Below are 23443 nucleotides of genomic sequence, written 5' to 3'. Positions count from 1 at the left end.
TGTGACAGAGTATAAATTTTATTTAGTTTTAAATAAAGACTTTCAATATTTTGTATAATCATTTTTATTTCACATAATATAATAACATAGTATATTGCACTCTTTATTGAACACTTAAAGCTGTTAGATTGGCAATCGGCCGAAACGACCTGACTCACATACTATCAAACCGCTAGTGTAAAGACCTTACAAAGTACAATTTTTACTAGCATAAACTAACTTCATACTAATTTAGATACCTTTTAGCTCGTAAAATTGAATTTTGTTAATCATATTAAGCTCCAAAAATTAATATGTTTTTATCTGATCACTATTTAAATTGTCACGCCATTATCAAGAGTTAATCATGTAAATCTTTTTATTCAACGAGTAATTCACAAGATTTGCTAATATAACATTCTTTATTGAACATACATGATTTTTATATCATATCAAAAAAAAATCTAGTATGTATGTTCCTGAAGTGTTTTTTCCAGCGCTCGAAATGGAAAAGTTTACGAACCGGAGCGCACGACAAATTTTCTGAAGATATTTACATAGCCATCAAATCGTATGTGTATTTTATAAAAATAAGTGTGTCAGATTTTCTATTCTATGGCCTATCTAGCTCAGACGGTCAACATATTTTTCCCACGAGACGGAGCAATATTTTTACAATTTTCACGAGCCGGAACGGCGCTCCGGTGCGTTCCGTTCCATTTCGAGCCCTGGTTTTTTCCAAACTATGTATATAATGATGTGACAATCGAAAAACTTATTTGTGAATTTAATATAGGTACCTATCGAATGAATTTATTTGCCTAAAGAATCTATATTTTTAATTTACTAAAATATAAATTTAAAAAAAACGTTTCATTAAAATATAATAAATTATGATAGAATGTACTTAATTAGGTCTTCACACTGGCGATTTTATCATTTACATAATAGGTAAAACCTCCTTAAATCTAAACATCATTATACAATTAAGTCTTTGGTATTGATTTACATACTAAATATATGTACGTAATTAATTATAATTATATTATTTTTATTAATCAATCGACATTTTAAAATAATTAGATTATCTTTACAAAAATTCTTGTTAATATTTTGTTTTTCACCGAATTTCATTATTAGTCAAACCAAGGTTTCTTAACCTTTTTCAATAGTACAGTACGGATTATGGTAATAGTTTTGTTTTTGCAATTCAACAAAAAAGTAAAGAACTTTTTTTAGCTCCTTCTTCAAAAAAATGTTTTTATGCTATTTATTATTTCAAAATATTATTTGTTAATGTTGAAAATCTTCCAGAATCCCTTAAACACCGGTAATATACTATTGAGTTATAAACATAGAAAAGACCGTAGTTGGAGTTAACAGTCACAAAGTGAACGTAAGAGAAGTCAATATTGCTTTCTAATCTTTCTAAGTTCACGTAGCTCCCCATCTCTTTTGCGCCTTAAATGATCAAACAAATCTACTAAAAAATTTAAGAGATGGGGTTTAGTTAAGTTGAAGAATAATTTTCCAGGCAAATAATAACTTTATATAATATATTTATACATTTTAAAATAAATGTATTAGTGATTTATGATGATTGCCTAAGTAACATTATAAGACTTTCTTTAAAACCGTTAAAAATATAAAATAACATTTCTTTAATATATTTTAATATGGTCCCAAATGATATAAACTAAATTGTTTAAACAGAGAAAGTTTAATAATATAGTTTTTATTTAAATTCATTCATTAAAGTCACCAATTCATTTACCTAGATAGTTAAAATATGAGTGACTTGTACAACAAACTGAAATATGACATAACAATCCAATCATGTAATCAATAAAAATTGTCAAATTCAATAATAATGAATTATAAACATTAAGAAGTACACGAACCGCAATCGACCGCAAAAACCAGCAACCTGCAGTCGAGCGTGCATACCACCCCTTAGATACATTCATTCAAGTACTAATTTTATTATTATTTTACATTCAAGATCATTCGGAAAATACATGTCAAATTTACTTCGATATAACTTATTGATATTATATTTAATTTTTTAACGTATTTATTTACAAATTATTTACAGCTTATAATCAAAAATATCCCAAATTACATATTATGTACAGACAAATTAAAAATATCTTATTTTCAATAACCTCTATTGTGTTTCCAGCACAATATTAAGGCACAACAATGATTCATATTTCTGATGTGAGCAGTGACAGTTTTTATCACAAAAGTAAATCTTAGATATATTTCATTGATTAGTTACATCACCCCATTATTATGTATGTTTTTTACCAAAAATCTTTTTAGAGATACATACGGTGGTATAAGTAAACACATAAAATGCAAGTACGGCATTTAAACAGACGTTATAGATATAACTTTTGTCAGAATTCTAGACATTGGTTTCATATTATTTACTGCATTACTTATAATCAAAAACAGAAACACATGATACAGTAAAACGATATGGCACATATAGCAGCACAAATCAAGTGCTGAATAAATTTTGTAAACAATTCCATTATCAATTGGCCTGAATAAATCACGATGGCCAATCGGCATGAGCTGGTGGTGGCGGAAGAGGTGGAGGTGGAGGGGGCGCAGGAGCTCTGTCAGGAGCTTCTCCCTCTCGTATGGCTCCGGGAAGATAATCCTTCCAACTCCTGAACAAATACCTCGTGAACTTTCTCAGTTGCCGAAATTTACAGTAAGTCGCTCCTTCAGCAGATTCCAGCTGTTGTGTTTGAATGAGAAATCCTTTCTCTTTGAATGTCTGTTCGAGTTTCTCTCGCTGTAGTGACTTCCGGGACTTTCGCTTCCGAAGTGACGCGTCTGCTGGGGGTGATGCAGCTGGGGCGGGTGAAGGCGGTGGAAGAGGAACTCCTCCCCTACCCGCCCCAACCCCCGCTGCACTCGTTGATTGCTGCATACTTTCTCTAGGAAAGAATTCATAGCCTCTACTGGCCTTGTCACCTGTGCCACTGTAGTAACGAAAATTTCCACCAGCATCCACAGACAACATTTTCTTTTCTTGTAAGCTAGGCCGTGCTCCTCCTGTGAACTTAAACTTGCATATGCTGACTTCAGTTGCAGGGCTTGAGCCTATCTCACTCGGTACTGGTGGGATAAAAATAGCTGAACGCTTCCTCTTCGCGGGAGGTTTAGTAGGAGCTACTTTGGGTGCTGCTCTTTTGGTTCGAGAGCCGCTGGCAATAGAAACTGAATTGGAAGAACTTCCGCCAGGACTAGACCGAGACTCAGTTTCAGTTACGGGAGGGCTTCTTTCTTGCCTCGCGGATAGAAATCCAGTCTCTGGAGACTCGCGATCGGGTGGTGGCAACGTGTAGGCATCTCCAGCGGCAAGTCCACGATAATACAGTAACTGCGATTGCAAGGCGAGCGGATGTACAAAAACTCCAGCGTTTGGCCAATAGACATAGCCTCCGGGTAGTGGACTATCTGCTCCGGGCTCCTGTTTGCTTGATACGCTGGCTTCGCTACAGGCCGGTGACGGAATATCTCTGAGGGCTCTCATAAAATCTGGAGCATTCATTTTATGGATAGGCTCACGGTCTTCTTCGTCTTCTGGTTCTATTTTAGTTTCAACGTCGGCTTTGGTATATACGTTTCCATGTTTTCGGAGCAGTCTTATTTTTAAATTGTTCAAATCTCTCACACAGAGATTCAAAGGCTCTAACTCTTGCGGTGATGCAGGTGGACAAGCTGGCGGTTTCATTTGTAAAGATGCAGCTTCAGCCACATTTTCTTCTTCAACTTTTCCACGTTTATTCCTTTCAGGCTTAATATCGCAGTTATTTCTTTTATTTTCTTGCGATAAACGCTTTTCTAATAAACTGGAAATTATTTTATTCTGAAGATCAGTGCGCCGTTTATTAGGTGCAACCATATTATTATGATCTAACTTTTCGACTTTTTCTTTTTTAACTTGAACACTTTTTTCTGTCGCAGGTAGAGCTGAACTAGGAACTCCTAATCGTTCATCTACTAAATGCCCCGGCGTTCCTGGAAAAATAGTTCCATAATTCTTGTAAATTAAATGGCATATATCCGCCTTCTTTGGCTTTCTGCCTCTTCTAGGCTTAGAATTATTCAATGTCATTTCTCCCATATAGGGAAGGTCTCTATAATTTACTATTTTCGTAGTAGTAGGTGGATCATTGACATCAGCCTTCGGCGCTGGTGCTCTTCGTCGTCGAGGAGTAGAGCTTGCAGATTTTACTGGGACTGGTATCGATGGTATGTGTGTTTCAGTCACATTTCCGTTTCTTTGGATTTCGTTCTGAATGTTGGTTATCCGCTGCAGCCAGGTGTGAATGGACTCGGCCGGTGGACCTCCTGCTAGGGGGTTCATCGGCGGGCATTCGGGGGAAGGATTTCGCTGCTCCATCGCTTTGCTCAGACTGGCTTCATAGTGGTCAAGATATTCTGGTGGCAGTGCTTGGTGGTGGAATTTTAACTTCCACTGCTGACGGCGTCTTGCTCTGGGAGGCTTGACACCATCTATGAGGGATCGGTCTGCTCCAGACTGTCGTCCGACGACCAGAGGACACACTTCGCCTTCGCCTTCGTGCAAAGTTGACCTGAAAATTAAAATCACATTGTTAATGCTGCGCTCTTTGGAATCATTATTTTGTATGGAGTATTAGGGTGTGTTTGCGTAAATTACTGTTTTGGATGTTTATCACTTGCTCAATCTATTAGGTTCATACACATGTTAAGAAACAATATGTGTATTTATTTGCCAGGCCCAGGATTTGAACTTGGGGCAATATTATACACCGACACGTAAGCCGCTCGGCCATCGTGGACGTAAATTACTACATAAGTATAAATATATATTATACACCTATATATTCTTTCCAGAGAAAAGTCACCAAATATAAGCGCTTATATATATTCGAGTATACGGAAAATGGTTCACTCTTTTTAATATACCGGATTTTGTGATCTATTCGATATGTCTTGTAATTTATAAGTAGAGAAGGTCATACCCTAATCGATTTCAGAATTGGGAATAAAATAAGTGATATGACTGGTGATAAATTAACAAACTAATATTTACTAATTTTACACAATCTCACGAGGGAATTTAATTACGATGTTAATAATTCAAAGATCTTTAATGAGGAATCGGTTGACTATGATCAAAGAGATACTCACTGCAGGAAGTCTTCTGGTGTCCAAGTAGGTGGATCCTGCTGAGCTGGTCCCTCGAGGACGGCGCCCGTGCCCAACACCTGCCTCTCTAAACATGACTCCTGCATACCTCCAACTGGAATTAATAAGAAACAAAAAATGTTATAAATATTATTACAATGATTTGATATTCGGTTAATTTTTGATTACATAAATCTATTTGACACATTCAGGTTTTCTCACATTGACACATTCAGAAGATACATTAATAATTATATTCACATCTAGATCGGTAATATATAGAGCTATTGGCACGTTTTTTTTTCATTCATATAGTTATTTCGGAATATGTTATTCTTTATAGTTATATTTCAATTGGGTTTTTATAATTTGTCTTGCTTATTTCATTTTCGCCTACTGAATAGAAATGTATATGTAATGTAATCATAATATATATACATATATATTATATTAAAATCCATTTTCCATTTTTAGAATTAAACTAATCTTGTTAATTCATCTTCGATGGACTTTAATCGAACCTTAGAATGGACCTTAGAAAAATCGATAATTTAAATAATTTATAAATTTAGCATACATTAAAACTATGAGTTATTCAAAAAAAATATTTATTTTATTTAATGGTTATTGTAAACTTGTGTTTAATTTTTAAAATATATTTTTTTTCTTTTTAATGCTTATTATGCTATGGTATTTGTAAGTTAAACTTAAATAAAAAAAACTTTTTAAGTAATATAAATTGTGTTAGAATCAACGTTTTCAATTCCATCGCTAGATGCTTCCATTAGAAATTCAATAACACTTCGTTTTTAGTATATTATGTTCTAAATCGTTAAGCCCAAAAATTACTAAAAATTCTAAACTGTAAGCTTTAGAATCGTTAAATAAAATATTTATACATTTTTATAAACATTGTCACACTTGACTTGCTTGTTTGTCAAAATGTTCGCACATGTTTTCCATCCGCGACGTAATAGAAAAAAGATGGAAAAGTATCAAAATATTTTAAATGCTTAACCAACAGTTGTATGCATTTGTTTACTTATTACAAGGTATATTTGTTTTAATTTATACATCGGCCTGTAACGCGTGAAAGAAAATATATATAAATATAAAAGTGAGACGGGGTGAGTAGACGTAAGGCGAGAGAAAACTTTACTAGTATGTAAACGCAAATTGTAAATTTGAAAAATAAACTGATACGCAAATAAATGAATCGTTCATGAAATAAAAAAAATATTTAATACGAGTGACTGAGAATGTTGAATATAATTGTTTCTAGTATATATATATTACTATGTATATTCAGGGCTTTTTTTGTAATGTAACACGGTGAAACGGCGTTCCGGAACCTTTTTTCACGGTATTTTTAATGTTTCAAAAGCAATTAGATGAAACATTATTCGCGATTATATAGTACAAGTTAATTCCATCTCATATGAAAATACATGAAAAACTATCACGTTTGATATGTACATTGAATTGTATTACCATTTCTTCAAGTGAATGTGAACGCGAATTTTCGCAAATGAATCTAATTATTACCCCAATAAGAGCTTCGGTGAAGGACCATAGACTCTCATTATAAAAAAGGAATCGAGACAATTTGTCAGATGAAAATTGGACTTGAAGATTGGAAATCACCATGGCCAAGGGAAGGGGGGTGACAGGGATTTAGCCTGGGGGATCGACAAGATAATTGAAATAACGCACATCACAAATTTGCTCTAATCGTAAAAAAAAAAAATCGCCTGCGCCGCTAATTTCTTTTGGCCGTATTAACATTTTAAATTATGTGGTTGTGTAATTGCTTTTTTTGGTTAATGTTTGTTGATACACTGAATTCCTTTAATTTTTCCTCTAACACCATTTGAAAAACGCAACTATAGAGTACAGACTAGTATATAGAGCATCACACTACCTTTAACCTTAGTGGTATGAAGGGGGACCGCTTCAGGATGTGGGAATAGAAATCACTATATACTTTTATTCAAATATATGACGTTTTTACTATAGGTAAAGTTTTTGGCGTAAGTGAGTTCCAGCGCCTTTTATTTTTCAAAAATAAACCCCGTCTATATTGGTACAATGTAGGATTTTGCGTTATTAATTATTCGTAGAATAAGACAGATTTGAAATCATATTGTTAATATAGTTAACAACAGTGATTGTTTAGATTTGAAAACCTGATATTCTGAAAAATAAGCATATTTTTTATTAAGTGTTTGGAACTTTTTTACTAAACGATTACCTACTATCAAGAAAAACTGCCACTGCAGTTCCATTTAAAGTTTTTGAACCACAGTAATATTGGTTTAAAGCTTAGTGATTATGATATAAAATCAATCAGTCAACCAGTATTAAAAGATTTAATGTTACAATATATTACCTAGTAATAATAATTGTTTTTCTCTAATAAATCTTGGAATAATAATATATCAAGTCACTGTTATTAATTTTTATTCGTTCTTATATGGAAGTCACTGTAATAAAACCACTTTTCCGATAGCAAATAGGTAAATCGTAGCTACATTAAACCACGCCTACTGAAATCACAACCAATCGCCTATCGAGAACCATCATTCTCTATAAACTCCCATGGCCTGAATTGAAATACTCTTCAAATTAAAGATGTTGAAGAAAATATTCTTCTATAGAGATGAAATCTAAAGTGATTGCTAATAAATCACAACTAAAAGAATTCTTTTTTATACAAACCCTGAAAGAAAAAAATTGAATTCAAAACTGATGCCTGATATTGGCAGAAGGGAATTACAAAAGTTTGGAAATACCTATATGAGGTTCAACATTATTTGCTTCAAATACTTATACAGCACTAACATGGACCCACCAAACCAAACGGCCCCGCACCACACTCGGGTCATAATCGAGCGTATCACAAGATCACACGTTTATATGTGAAGCATCAGCAGTTTTTTATGAATTAAAATATTAGGTAACGAGCAGTTACTTAAAGATGAGGTCCCCACGCACTCAAGTGTGCTTTGACTGAATTTAACTTTTTTAATAATATTTACACTTAGCAATTGAAAAATATCGTATAAATATTATGTAGACAGGATTTCAATTATTATTCAACTACGGAATCGTAATTACAAGAAAATACAACAACAGAAACAACAATATTCCTAAGTATTCTTTGTTATTTTACAACGACCAGTGATCGACAACCGTCGCCCAACGGACCGCATGTGACATACACGTTCATTTTTGCGGCTCATAAATGGTTGACCATATTAACATAACATGCTATTTTATGCATAATATTTCTAATTATTTCAATAATATTTTTATATTATTAATCAAAGTAATGTATAATTTTATTTACATCAAGATTTTCCACTTTTCCACATCAATTTTGGAATTACAATATACATAATGAAAAAATTCGTCAGAAAATATACTACAAATTTATCGGCACATTACATTCATTTGCAAACAAGCATTTTCAGTTATGTGTTTTAAAATGAATTTACATTTTATTCTCGGTTGACTGAAGAACATTTTAAATTCTAATAATTGACTTAAATCATAGTACTCGTACCATCGTTGGTGCCGGTATCGAACCCCGGATCTGACAAAATCACATGTTGTTTTTAATGTGTTTCTATGCAGAGTAAAGTGGCTAACATCCATTTCTCGTAAAAAAAATCTTGTACCACAACCTCCATCTTGTGGAGACTCATATGATCCTCTTATCATTGAACATGGTTATGTAAACTGTATTTTTTTTTCATCTACTATTCTCATCTATCTCATACTTCAGTGAAACGGTAAATAATTTTCAGCAATAGGTGGGAGTAGTGGGACGTAATTTCGGCTGCGTTGCCAGTCGGAGAGCGATAGTCGACCTGTTAGCACGTCAATTTGTTTTGTGATGATGGCGTCGGAGGAATTAATTCTTAAATCTGTTACTAAAACATGTTACGTATTTACTCTAAAAACAAAAAATGTCAATGAATATATTATTATTATTATTACTTAAGTAACAATAAACATAACATTAAATGGACGCATGTTGAATTTTTATAAAAAGTTATGTCTTGTTAGTTTCGCGTCGTTTGCACAATTTGCGCGTCGCGTAGTCACGATCGTTTTAGACCGTGCCTCAGCTGAAGTATAGACTTAATTAGTTCTATATTTTTAAAGATTGGAATAATGAAAATTTATTTACAGTCCCTATCTTATTTTAGTTACTAAAACTAAAAGTTCAATGTGGCCCGTAAGTCTGAAAATGTTGCTGACCCATGTACTAGATGAAAACCGTTTTCTTTTATTTATTGCTTGTGCAGGATTGCAGATGGTAATATATGTGCAATGTGCAAACATTCGCATTCATATATCTCACCTGTTTTGATAACATGTTTCCTCTAATACTGACATTTTCTATCTAAATATGTATCTCCACATATTGGGCTATATAGCAATTGCTCAACCGTTGTTTAACAAGGTATAGGTTAATCACTCTACCGTGGCACCATGGGTGATTCACATGTGTGTTTGGACTAATTCAGTGTTATATCCACGAATATAATATGTATGTCATTTTATCTATCATTTAAATATTGGTTTGATTTATAATGAATTACGACTATCTATAGTTAAAGTATCTGAATTAATAGCAACTGCATTCATCCATTGAATTGATACTCTGATATATGGGTACATGATAGAATATCAGAAAGACTTAGGTATATCAATAATTATGGTTTCATGCTAGGAATAATATTTCGGGGTATGACTGTTAAACACACGTCATTATTAATTTCTATGATGGAATTGAAACCATATTAAGTATTAAAAAAACCAAATGACAAATCCGATAAATGGGTTAACATCTGCTATTAAAAAAAACTTTAGTAAAAATATATTGGCATAAATATTGGCCGTTATTAATTTAATTGATATTTTACTAAAATTAAGCATCATGTTGCCAATTACGAATATATTTTATAAAAACTAACTGTTTAATTTAGTTAAATCGCCATTAATCAGATGACAGATCAGAACCCGCAGAATTATTGAACTCATCAAGCTTGGTATAAATGTGTAGCAGCAAATAACATAAATAAAATATAAATTTAAAATAAATATAAATATTATTTCAAACTACATTGATTGATTTTCATAATCAAGAAGGGATGTATTGTGATTGTGATTGTGTTTTAATGATATGTAGTTATAAAAAGGGACGAGAAAGTGACAGACAATATTATTTATATGGCCCTATTATTTATGTGGTAAAATTTACCTCCGGATTCTGGCAACATCCGGCGAATGTAGCTTTCCGCAAATTCTTGGTACAGCTCCAGCTATGATTGGAATTGCTCTGTACACAATTCACTTCTTCAAAAATACTTTTAAATCAATTTACATCACCAATAACACACCATGACACTTATTAGTAAGTTGATTTATGAAATTAATATTCACTTCACCGCAAAATGTTACATTATTGTTTTTATTATCTTACAAAACTAGAAATGCGTTCCAATTTTGAAAATTAAATTATTGGTATAATGTTACCAGATTATAAAAATCTGAAAACTTGCCAAATTCCACTAACATGCCGATCGTATTGCAGGAAGGAAGTCCTCTTAGCAAGTGTTAATTTTTATTTCTTAAAGTTATATCACTTGAAATTGTACTGATTACCTATTTCGTACCACGTAACACTGATTAAATTTTATTATTTTAGCACAGCACGATATTTTTTATATATGTGCGTTTTCACAGAATATAAATCTGTTAAAGATTTTAAATTTCGAAAACTGACCTTTTTTGACCGTAGTGAAGTTCCCGAATGATTATTTATTATATTATTTAGAACGAAATTGTTTAATTTTCAGTTATTTTACGCCCCCTTTTAGCATAATCAACTGTCACACACTTAAAGTTAATAGTACTGTTTGTTATTTTGTTGCACTACTGTTGCTCGACACTGATAAATGGTTTCAATTTCGAAGTTATAAATAAAATCCGCGCGAAGAGACAAACAGAATACCATATATAGACTGACTTATTCCTGGACGCTTGAAAACAACACTACATTTGGAACGAAATTTAAAATTCATATAAGTTTTTACTGGACTTTAAAGTGACATTTACATTCATATAGTTTTGATGTTATTATTAATAATTTAGGATCAATTTATTACTGTCAATTAATTATTCACTGATGTTTTTTTTGCTTTTATATGACTGTGAATAGTTTCCGTATAAGTCCGCGAAATGACGTGGCGTGTCAGTCGTACTTCCCCGCGGCGAGGAAACGTCTATTGCAGGTATGTTTACCCCGGCTTCCGGCAACATTCGACGGCGAGGGCGTCGTTTCGACTGTGGACCTAAACCTCTCCCGCGGTTGGGCGCCATTGGGACGCCATCTTGCAGCCGCCGGAGAGTTCTTATTCTTAATTTGGCACGGCGCGGGAAACCCGAGATTCAGCCATATTCGGCGTCGCGGCGCTCAACTCTGAAGACTATATTTATTCTTCTTGCCATGGATCAGGCGTCGCATCCACCCATTTAACCAGACTACAAACATATTTTTTGCTAAAAAGCAATAAACAGAAAACAACTTCCACTCCCAAATGACGTACTTATCTTGAATATCTACAAACAATCCCACAACTATTATGTGTGCTTACACTGCTTACAAACCTTAAATTTATGGACTGTATTAAGCAATTTTTTCTAATTATTTATAGCTAAACACTAAAATGTTTACATTCCTATAAAACGTACATATAAGTTCTTGTAATTATTTTTATTATTTTATTAAAATTATTATCGTGCATATGATACCATGGTGGGCGATTAATAGAAGTACCCGTGATAAACGGGCGATATAGCTTCTATATCTATATACGCTTCTGAAACCATAGGTCGCGAATTCAAATCCCGCGTCCGGCAAATTCACGTGTTATTTTTTCGGTGTGTTTTTGGATCCAGAGTATGGAACTAATCGGTTGAGTAAGTGGGTAACAACCGAGTTTTCGTAAAAATAATCTGATGAAATACATCTACGTGAGGTGGCCAAGATCCACTTTGGTTAGAGCCGATGATATTTATAATAATGGTACGAGTATAAGGTTCAAGATTTAATTTCTTTTATATGGTAATAAATAAATACATATAAGTACATATATATTATAATTATATCAATTATGTATGTACACAATTGGTTCAGTATATCATACATATTATATTGATATATTAATTGTTCGATAGTGACGATATATTTCTAACAGTAAAGATACTTACATAATATATAAAATAATTCCTAATGTTTGATATGTATGGAGGCCTCCTCGCTGATTTTTTTAATTATTAATAACCATGTCATTGCTTTTTCGTACTCGGTAATTTTAGTAATTTTGAACAATCACAAACACCCAGGTTTTGAGAAAATCACATAAATATATTAAGTCCTCACCGGGAATTAAACCCAGAGCTCCCGATAGGAAGTCCAGCGCCTTATGCACTGCGCCATGAGAGCCACCTCTTTGCTGAAATATTGCGATTGAGCTTTAAAAATACATCAATATATTTTTTTAATATTCTGATTGACTGTATGTGCATTGATTTTATACAAAAACAACTAAACTTACAATATTTTGTCACAATTATACCATTTGGGAGCTTTCCATATCACCGCGAGCTTTTTGATAAAACTTCTGAATATAAACTCAACACATTATTTAGCGATACACTAAAATGTGTGTAATGTAAACCATTTAATACAATCTATACATATCAATTTGGTAGGTAGGTACGTTTTTATTATACTTAGTTACCTGCGAATATTTATATAGCAACTCATTTGTTGGGTGTCGTCTTTCTATCAATAATATTTATTTGGCCTTCAAACTTGGCAGGCATCAATCATCTACGAGCGTAATTTGTAAGATGATTTTAGATTTCAGTAAATACTTACAAATCACATAACAAACGAAATTGTCTTTTGCAATTTTCAACACGTCGTCCAAACATTTTGTTTATTTTTATACTGAACAAAAATAAGTTTTATCGATTCACTTCAAATGGTGATCTACCATCCTACTAAGATGTCAAAATATTCCCTGCTAAATCTTTTCGATTTGTGTTTCTGATTAGTCTACTCACACCATTTACTTATTATAGATGGACCAATATAAGTTGCTCATCTTTCGAATCGCCACTACCTTTTCAAAAACTGCAAAATAAGCTATCACGCGTTTACTATGTACCAAATAATTATCCTATAAAATAATTGTAAATGCCTTCACTTTTTAGTTTGTCCATCATATACAGTCGAGCTCGGTTATAACGATCACGGATATAGCGAGATCTCGGATGTAACGAGGAAACATTCGTTCACATTTTAGTTTATGATTTTCTCCATACATTTATTTGCTCTTATAACGTGCTCCTTATCGGATATACCGAGCTAAAGTATCGTCAAAAATTTTCATAAAACTGTTAATGTGTCGATTGTTTAAAAATATTTCGACCCTAAGCAATGAAATCCGACTGGATAGGACGCCGCCGGGATCGGATTACGTTTATGACACTATTTAAGTGTCTAAGTACCTACCTAATTCGTTGTTTCGCCGACAATATTGAAAAAGTATCCAAGCATATTGTTGAAATTCCATGTAAAAAATCCAAGGTCTGTGAAGTCAGTAGGTACCTACCAGCGTTCATTACAATAAACAACTTGTTTTGTAGTTTATAAATGCTATGCTTGTTTCGGGGAAAAATTCTAATGGTGTATTTTTGTTTGAATTGCGACTTTTTGTGTTATGTGACCGCTCATTTCAAAATACCTATTCTCTGATATAACAATTAACTCCCATAAAGAGCAAATTCAGTCGGTCCTATCTTTCTCGTAATAACCAAGTTCAACTGTATTATATTAAACGTGTAAGCAGTATTTTCCGATATATGATGTGTCTTTATTCCACTCCAAATTCAAAACGATTTATTTTGATATCCACTCATTTTATATTAAAAAAAAAAGATCTTAAAATAAATACTACGCCAATGGGTTCGATGAATAGCGCCCGTTCGTCGTTAAAAAAACTTCGTGGAGACCCATATTCATCGTTAATGAGCAAAAATGTTAATTATCTCTTATCAATATTTCACAGAAAAATATCATTAAAGTTAACCCCAGTAAAGAAATAATTAATATATATATCTTTTAACTCTCTCTTAATACAATATCCGTTGACATGCATTGTTAGTTATCCTAATAGATTGTTGGGTTCTCACCAGGTATTTTTCCTTCTTCTTTCCTTGAATTTAGGCCTTGCAGAGATCATTTTCAAGAGATAATGTATGTATTGAAGTGAGTGAATGCGAGTAGCGTTTATGCGCTATTTCTTATATTATAAGCACACTACTAGAGGACATGATTAGCACAGACACAAAAACCTGGCCTACAGCTATAACTGAAGGTGTACACCCAGTGACGTCACTAGAAAGAAGGCCGTCCCTAGGCAGCGCCAAAATGCCGTCTCATTCTTTATACAGTATTTTGTATCATCCTTCCATGAGTCCAATATCTAAGAAATGTGTTGTATGGATACATTACTAACAAAATATAGACTGTAATTATTCGCAAATCTTCTCGTATCATTTCTGGTCAACAAGGATGCCGAAGGGCAACGGAAATAAACTAGACATCGCGAACCCAACAAAAAAATTACAGTCTTGTTAAACTTTTATGTTAATTAATACATTATGTTTCCAACCATTGAGCTGAATTTTTAATGGAAAGATATTTTCGTTTCATAAGTTTAGTTATCTATCTCTCCTCGATTTGCCGTCCTTCGAGTAACTACCGCATCCAAGCGACGCTCAATCTTCCTAACCCTACGGGACGTCACTGTGTACACCTAATAGTAATTGCGAGCTGTCACATTCACAGGTGGTCGTCGAATGCGCATGGCTTAGCAGTCATAATAATTATGAGGACCGTTAGTGTTCGTTTATGTTGTTTGCACTGTCTTGTTCTTTAGATATGTCGTATTGGAATATTAAATCAAACATTGGATGCCTAAGATAGTTGCACCAATTTATGAGTACCACAGGTCTTCCAGTATCCATAGGTGTTACGTGTGTGTCATGAACGCCCAGAGGAGTGGGGTCAACCCATGCATAGCCTGCTCGACAGCCAAATCATATGGGTCATGATCCTCAGTCATGAAGCCGTGATGAAGAATAAGAAGAATTAATATTTAATGTATCTAAATATTTTGTATTTTTCCGTTTCTGAGGGGGTTCTGGATCCGAAACCTTCCCACTTGTGTACGCGCCTCCTATATAGCATGTTAAAACTCAATCCATCCGTAGGGCTTCCCATTGCCATTTATGTAATTTGTATTGGATTTACACATAACCAATAAAAGTTTAAAACTTAACAATATATTTCAATGAAAAATTGTTGAAGAACGAACAGAAAAAGTTATCGACATTCAACCGTTTTCAATGTTTGGTTATGTCCAGCGCTCGAAATGAAAAAGTTTACGAACCGGAGCGCACGAAAATTTTCTGGGGATATTAACATGGTTATCAAATTTTATGGGTATTTATTAAACACAAGTGTGCTAGATTTTTTGTTATATGGCATATCTAGCTCAGACGGTCAACATAGTTTCACCACGAGATGAACCAGCGATAACTTTACAGATTCCACGAACTGGAACGGTGCTCCGGTGCGCTTCGGTCCATTTTGAGCCCTGGTTATGTCCTAAAAACCTAAATAATGCAATAAAATCTATATACCTATGTACTACGTAGTTGTTATTGCGGAAAGGGACGTAAAACTTGAAAAAGAAAATAGCGCGCCTTGTGCTTCCAACCATGTAGCTTGAAGTAGTACTTACTTGTAGAAGTAGTAAAATATTAATTTACGATATACAGCCATTTGAGGTGTCGGTCACAATATAGAAGTCGCATTATATTACGTTCATTCAGATAAATAAAGAATATAAACGAGTCCGTTTCCAAATTGAAAAAATTGTTTTTTGTGAACGACCTTATTACATTATACAACAGCGTTACCCATTTGGTGGGTCGCAACCCAGTATTGGTCAGGAAAAATAATATACAGGTTACGTTGGATCGAAAATAGGTATATATATATATTTTTTTTTTAATTAGTGAATAGATAAATAAATATTTAATTCATTATTTTTTGCTATTTGCAAGTGTGAAATTAATATTCTTGATTTGTTTGAGAAATTTATGATACATGACAAAAATCAGTCGCAGTTAATCGAACACAGTGCGTACGCATTGTTGAGATTGTGTACATAAATTTAACACTAAATTAATACAAAAAATAATAGACTCTTCGAATTATATTTTGAGAATAAAAAATATAAATAAGTAAATTCATTTTTTTACTAATAAGGGGAACGTAGGCAATCTCAAAGTGGAGATTATGTTGACATAATTTTACGAGGAATAGTTGTTAAATATTTAGTGTTCTTTCTCTCGAAAGCATGAGAAAAAACAATAAATACATTTTTTTTCCATTATCCAATACAAATTAAGTGATATGATAACATCACGCGGACCACTTCCACTATAAGCTGGTAAGGGAATAAAATAGGAATGGTTAGCGCTTCCTCTTCAAAATTTCAATGAAATTATATGTATCTACTCTACACGTTTTAATTCTTATGCTATCGACAAAAAATCATACAGTGATCGACACGTTGGATATGCCTGACTTATACTATCATTTATTCTTTAATTATACCATGGATGGCCACTGCTAAAATTCTTGAAATCTTGGCAAAGTACGTCGAAACAATATTGTCTACTTTCGACAACGTCGATTCAATAAGATTGCGCCGGCGACATTTATTATTATGTTGTTATGTGGATATTTAAATTTTGGCACGGACCGGGAAACTCGAGATTCAGCCATATTTGGCATGTCGGCCCGTCGGTGCGTTATATTTACTCCGGCGGCCAACGGGCGGGCTATATGTGAATACAATACGAGGAGAGGCTGAACGTTGCGTTGCATGAGATACGGTGGGATAGTAGAATAGTGAAATAGACCGATAGTTTGATGCGAGTGAATGTTCGGCGTCCCTGAAAAAATCGCCGTCGCGACGCTTTAAATAATATGATGAAACGAGGCGTAAACATTTATAACATACTAACTCAATCGCTTTAAGTACCTATTGTCCTTACTAAAATCGAGGCATTAAACTACTGCCCGTTCGGCTATGTTTAAAAATGTATACCCAATTTTAAATTGCCTCTAGCTTGCAGATACTCTTTTCTTGGTCATTCTTTCTTGACTTAGGATCGTGACCACTTTGAAATTCAATCGTCTTATGGGCGACCAATACTTTCTCTACTTCTCACAGGACAGTGTAAAGGCTAACCCCTGTGAACTCCTTCACTTCACACTCTTTATCTGCTTCACTTTCTTCGGAAGCTACTCAAAACGATAAATCTCGCCAGGTTATCAAGTCCGCACCGAATAATATGTCCAAAAAAACTGCAGAATGCATCTTAGACATATTGTCTTGAACCGTTTCTTTATCTGGAGTCTCTGGATAATTGACTGAATTATTCTGTGATCAGTCCAATACATACAAATCATTCGGCGCCAGTAACACATTTCGAAGACATCAATTGCCTTCCGCTCCATTAAACTTAGGGTACATGACTCTACACAGTATAAAAATATGGAAAACATTAATATTTACACAAGCATCATTTTCATGGCAATTGAAATTCCATCTTTCCATCTAGTGGTATGACAACATATCATAGCATTTTTCGCAATCTATATGCATCTTATTATCATCGCGAAAACATTGACTTACTCATGGAAGTGGATCTGAAGAATAAAAGGCCCCAAGAAAAATGACTTTGATCATTAGAGATAACCCAGATAAACATCTGGGTTTGCTCGTACAAACAGATAGATACACTACGATGAATGTGGTTGAAAATAAGCTGCACCTTAATTTCAATAAATGTGATTATTAAAAAACTACATACTAGGTACTTTTACGACAGTGATTCCAAACCTTTTTTAATTGGCGCTTCATCATCTCTACCGAATCTACTCTCAAAGCATTGTATTATTCGTATACTTTCTTTAGTTTACTGGTGATGGATAGGCCAATAAAATAAACCTAACGATAAATATTATAGTAATAGTACGCTGTAACTCAGCATTCGTATCAAGAAACACCAAATTTATGGAAACTGACTTACCCTATCGGGTGTGATATAACAGGGTACGGATCTCGACTGAGGAAAAATATGAGATAAACTTAAACACGTATTCAAGAATATTATTTTTTTTTAATAGTTACATTTGTAACCAGTGGCGCCTCGTGGATAAGATATTTGGGGGTGCTGCGGTTGATTAAAAATAAAAATAAATTGGATTATATTCTACTATTAACATCAAAATTAAATATAAATTGTTAAATATTAATTATATTAATAATTAAAATAAAGAACTTTGCATAAATTGCTTGCCGAAATAATTTTTAACAATGTTAATAAATCATTATAGCTATATTTCTTTCCTCGCTATTCCTCGCAAAGTATATTCGTATATGGGCGAAATACTGAAATCGGACTGTCTGACCCGCAGCACTGATTAAGCTTCCAGTGGCGAGCCCCGCTCCTCGCGCCCCTCTTCGTCAACTCGAGCAAATTCTATCGGAAACGGTACTGTGCAAAATCAAATACTTACCGCGTACTATGATAATATTATTGGACATTGGATATATCGGTGTGCGGGTGAGCTTATTACATGCTTAAATAATATTGATATTTTCATATAATTTACATCAATTTATATATATTATAATATTAACTTTTTCTCAATTTGCTTGGGGGTGCTGCAGTTCCGCAGTGCATATCGACGAGCCACCACTGTTTGTAACAAGAAACGCACATTCAATATTTGATAACATTCAGCATGCATTGTATCCGTTGGATTTTATGGCCAAAATCAATAAACGAACCCCGCTACAAAACCTTAGTTCATAGTAACTAGCTTTCAGATTTATATCTTGTTAATCTATTATGTAAATCGCACGCACATTGTTAGTGCGTTGACAGAAAAAAAAAATGAACAGTACATATTTAGTAGGCGGCAACGGTTATTAGCGACAAAATTGTTTTCTCAATATATTATATTGCTTTATTACTTGTAGCTACGAAAGCAGCTAGTTCTATATAAAATGCTCGCTAGGTACGCGATGTTTAATTATGTTATAATTGTAAACTGATTCATTGTTTAAAAATGGGTTGCAAAAAACCTGTTCTCTATCTATTAATAAAACCATTCCAAATTGTAGTTTGCGAACTCATTTTGCAGTAAGTATTATGATGATTATCCATCGTTCTCTCATGTAACAGCATATGCATTTGTATACAGCGACGTCCCGTGGGGGTAGGCATATTGAGCGTCGCTTGGGGGCGGCAGTTACTCGAAGGGCGTCAAATCGAGGAAAATCATTTGGTACTATATAATATAGAAATAGCTATTTACCTAAATTTAGTAATAACGGAAATATCCTTCTCACTGGTTTGAAACAAAATGTATTAATTAACATAAAAGGTTTACCAGGACCATTGTCGGGTTCGCGATGTCTAGTTTACTTCCGTTACCCTTCGACATACATGCTGACCAGAAACGACACTGCATGGATGATAAAAATACTGTAAAATAATGTACACTAGGGCGGCATTTTGACGGTGCCCAGTGGCGGCATTTTGTCTAGGGACATCACTGTTTGTATATAAAAGAAAAGGGGTTAATTTTTCATCTACGTATTATGAAATGATGGAATTCGTATGAGAACAGGTATACTCTTTCTTCTTTCGACCATGTCCGATCCTAATAGGATCATATGGGCCTCCATAGAGTAGGGGTTTGTATTGACAGATTTTGTTTTTTACGAGAAATGGATGTCAGCCACTAGCGCAACCTATTAGGTCCATACCCTGACACACACAAATTGAAAAACATTATGTCTACTTGCCAGACCCAGGATTCGAACCTGGGACCCACATATTATAATCTTTAATGATGAGTAGGGTGGTTTTTGGAGGCGTTTTTGTTCTCTGTGTCAAAGATCAAAGCGAAACGCAATTCAATAATTGTTCTATTTTATTTAAATACAAAAAGTCATTCGTATATTCGGTACTGTTCGGTTACCAGGAATACAGCGGAAAACACATTTTGAAAATATCCGATATACTGGATTGTTTATTAGTTTGGGTTAGGTTAGGTTGGGTTATGTTAGGTTAGGTTAGGTTAGGTTTGGTTAGGTTAACCTAACAAATAATCCAGTTTATCGGCTATTTTCAAAATGTGTTTTCCGCTGTATTCCTGATAACCGAACAGTACCGTATATTCTTTATATATGATTATATTGTCAATTTTACAATGATACGAGATAATCGCTGGGAAAATTCAATTATACAATGATACCCAAGAGCTTAAAATTTATAAAAGTCCTCCCTAAAAAACTTTGATTTTACCACAATAAATTTAATACATACTGAATATTCCCAGCGTACAGCTTACAAAATAAGCACGACGTAAAGAAACAGTTGGGAGTGAAAAAATATTTTGATTTCGAACGTATGGTATAACTACCCGGATTATATAAAAAATGTTTTAAATAAGAAAATGCACTACTTATATAGAAATCCATAGCATAGTAGCAACATTAAAAAATATATCACTAAAAAAACCATGAAGCTTAAGTTCGGTAGATTATTGCAGAGCGTTGGAGCGGATCTCGGAGCATGAGCACAGAGCAGTGGAACAATGGGGTTTTACCCGGAGTAGAAGCGGAGCCGGAGCACCGAAAATGTGTAGTGCTCCATTGCTCAAGATGTTTTTTTTATTATTAAATTTTCGTTCTAAAATCTAATGAAAATATTATATTTTTGCACTTTGACACTTTGACACTTTGCAACACTGGAATTATTTGAAATACGGCAACACTGTCGAGTGATAAATAACCTCACTTAATCCTCCTTAACTCCTCCATTAAACAGAAAAGGCAGATAATGAAAGACGATTTGCTGTCGGCAATAAGGACGAATAATAATATCTCAAAACTACTTCATTTATATTTTTTTAACATTTGTATACATAATTTGTATCCGGAGCGGAGCAGCCCTGGAGTGGAGCTGGTGCAAGTATTAGGTCCAGGAGCAGACAACTCAAAAAAGGGTCCGCTCAACCCTCTGGATTATTGCGTGTTGCTAGATTTCTTTGTGACATTTATTAATATGTTGTAATAAATTTCCTTATAATCTTACCCTCTTTGAAATCAACCGTGTGACACTTTTTAGTTTTCTTTGATATACGTTAATTACTGCAATAACTTCAAATAACTTCAATAACGTATATGATAACTTTATTATGGACAGTATTTCATGTTTAATTAAAAAACAGGAAAATGACACTGCTTATGCAGACAGATATTTTTATAGAATGATGATTAAATTGTTGTTTTTAGAATTTTCATTGAAAATAGAGTCAAATCACGTAACCAGACTATAATAATAGTCGAGCGTATTTTTGAATGCAAAAGAAAGCTTCGTAACTCGGAAAATATGCCACGGATATTCTGTTTTCAGTTTTCTTTTGGCCTCCGTCAAGGAAAACTATTTTTTACACACACGAGTGAAAATAATGCACTGATAATTTTTTGGCACGATTATCGTACACGAGTTCTATTTTTTTTCATTCGCACCACATTTAATGGAGTACATAATATGAAAACAAATTTAATATAGTAAGTACCAATGCGCTGCTACAAAATTTCATCAAAGAAACCTATGCTGTTCATTAAAGGGTTTATGAGTCAATCAAATTTAAAACGGATTCTCATTCGTCATCTAATTGTAGGAAAATTAATAGGGATATTCGATTCTTACAAATTGATCTCTTCTTAGTTCAATTCAGCATAAATAATTTGAAGATACCTTAGAAACATGAGTATTAGAAAAAATCTTGAACAAATATGGAGCCGTACTGTAATTGAACCTACACGCATCGGATTTCGGCCAATATTTTTTACCAATTTAGCCAACATTCGATTTACGTCATAATGGGATCAACTTTCTGGCGTTGACTATTCAAATGAACAACAGTAAACTTACTCATGGTAAACGTATACAAAACTTACTATAATATTGAGCGCGTTGTCAGCGCCGCAGGTAAAAAAAATGTCATCTCCACGAAATTACTAGCAACATTTGTAATGTCCTCAATTTGCTATCCTTCATAATGTACCTAATCACTTGCATACAAACACAAATCATATAACTATTATACTAGTGTAATTATTTATTAATCAATATGTAGGGAAGGCCAAGAATAACGTAATTTAACTCAAATCGCTACAATTACCGTAACGCTAATTTCATAACAAAATATTTATTTTATTCAATGAATAAGACACAGTATTTGAAAATGTAACATTCTATATACTGAATATACACAATTTGAAAATATCTCATGCATATACACACCAGAAAAAAATGTAGAAAAATACGACACCTGACGATTATAATGCAATTCGATAAGCATTTCATGTAACAACTACAAGTTAAAATCGTGGGAGTTCAATAAGATGGTAAAGCATACTGGCGCGAATTCAGCAGATACAGGTTCAAGTCCCATCGGGTGTCGTAATTTTTTCTAGTGTGTATATGCATGAGATGTTTTCAAATTTCGTATATTCAGTTAATTTTATAATTTTAAGAAACAAAGTTTATTCCTTTTAAAAAAAATTCCAAGGTAAAAAAAACTTTTTATATACAACGTTTTTAAATTTTCTGTTGAATCATATAAACTTGACTAGCTTAAACGATCAAACAAATTTGTACTTGATAGAAATAATATTGAAATGTCATATTGATTTCCATAGTAACGCACGTATATAATATTAATATTAATAATTTAGTTGCTAGGACCCACTTAGCAATCAATATTAGTTTTACTTTTTACGGATTTCTTCCGAAATAACTTTTCATACAAAACAGAATTAACTGAAAATGAAATCAATTCTACTTAAAGATGGCTAAAAAATGCATTAGCATCGTGTTCTGATATTATATTCTAAAAGTTTCAAATGTCCAGCTAGTCAGAAAGTTAGTTAAAAATCTATTGCAAGATTTGTACCGGACAAACAACCACTGGACAAATAAGAATACGAGCTAAGAAAAACGTTGTAATAAAAAA

General features: G+C 33.5%; 1 protein-coding gene across 2 annotated transcripts; it reads right to left on the bottom strand.

Annotated features, from left to right (window-relative positions):
- Positions 1-2055: 2055 nt before the first annotated feature.
- Positions 2056-21812, bottom strand: LOC147065214 (uncharacterized). 2 transcript variants are annotated; one of them, XM_085956759.1, is made up of 3 exons: positions 21514-21812; positions 5179-5290; positions 2056-4598 (listed from the first exon to the last, which is right to left on the bottom strand). In XM_085956759.1, exons 2-3 carry the CDS (start codon positions 5280-5282, stop codon positions 2540-2542), a joined length of 2163 nt encoding a protein of 720 aa, XP_085812885.1. In that variant the 5' UTR covers positions 5283-5290; positions 21514-21812; the 3' UTR covers positions 2056-2539. The 2 variants fall into 2 exon arrangements, with proteins under 2 accessions (XP_085812885.1, XP_085812884.1); XM_085956758.1 differs by lacking the exon at positions 21514-21812 and adding an exon at positions 10448-11536.
- Positions 21813-23443: the final 1631 nt, after the last annotated feature.

Source organism: Rhyacophila brunnea, unplaced genomic scaffold (genome assembly GCF_057557595.1).
Source record: "Rhyacophila brunnea isolate RB1 unplaced genomic scaffold, BYU_Rbru_1.0 scaffold_6, whole genome shotgun sequence".
NCBI classification, from domain to species: Eukaryota; Metazoa; Arthropoda; class Insecta; order Trichoptera; family Rhyacophilidae; genus Rhyacophila; species Rhyacophila brunnea.
The sequence above is the reverse complement of the archived record's forward strand: the minus strand, read 5'-3'. Positions and strand labels throughout refer to the sequence as shown.

Bases quoted from the DNA above. Each gene is read 5' to 3' on its own strand.
- LOC147065214 (XM_085956758.1), bottom strand. The intron at 4,599-5,178 runs GTGAGTATCTCT...TTTAATTTTCAG, and splicing joins ACACCAGAAGACTTCCTGCA to GTCAACTTTGCACGAAGGCG.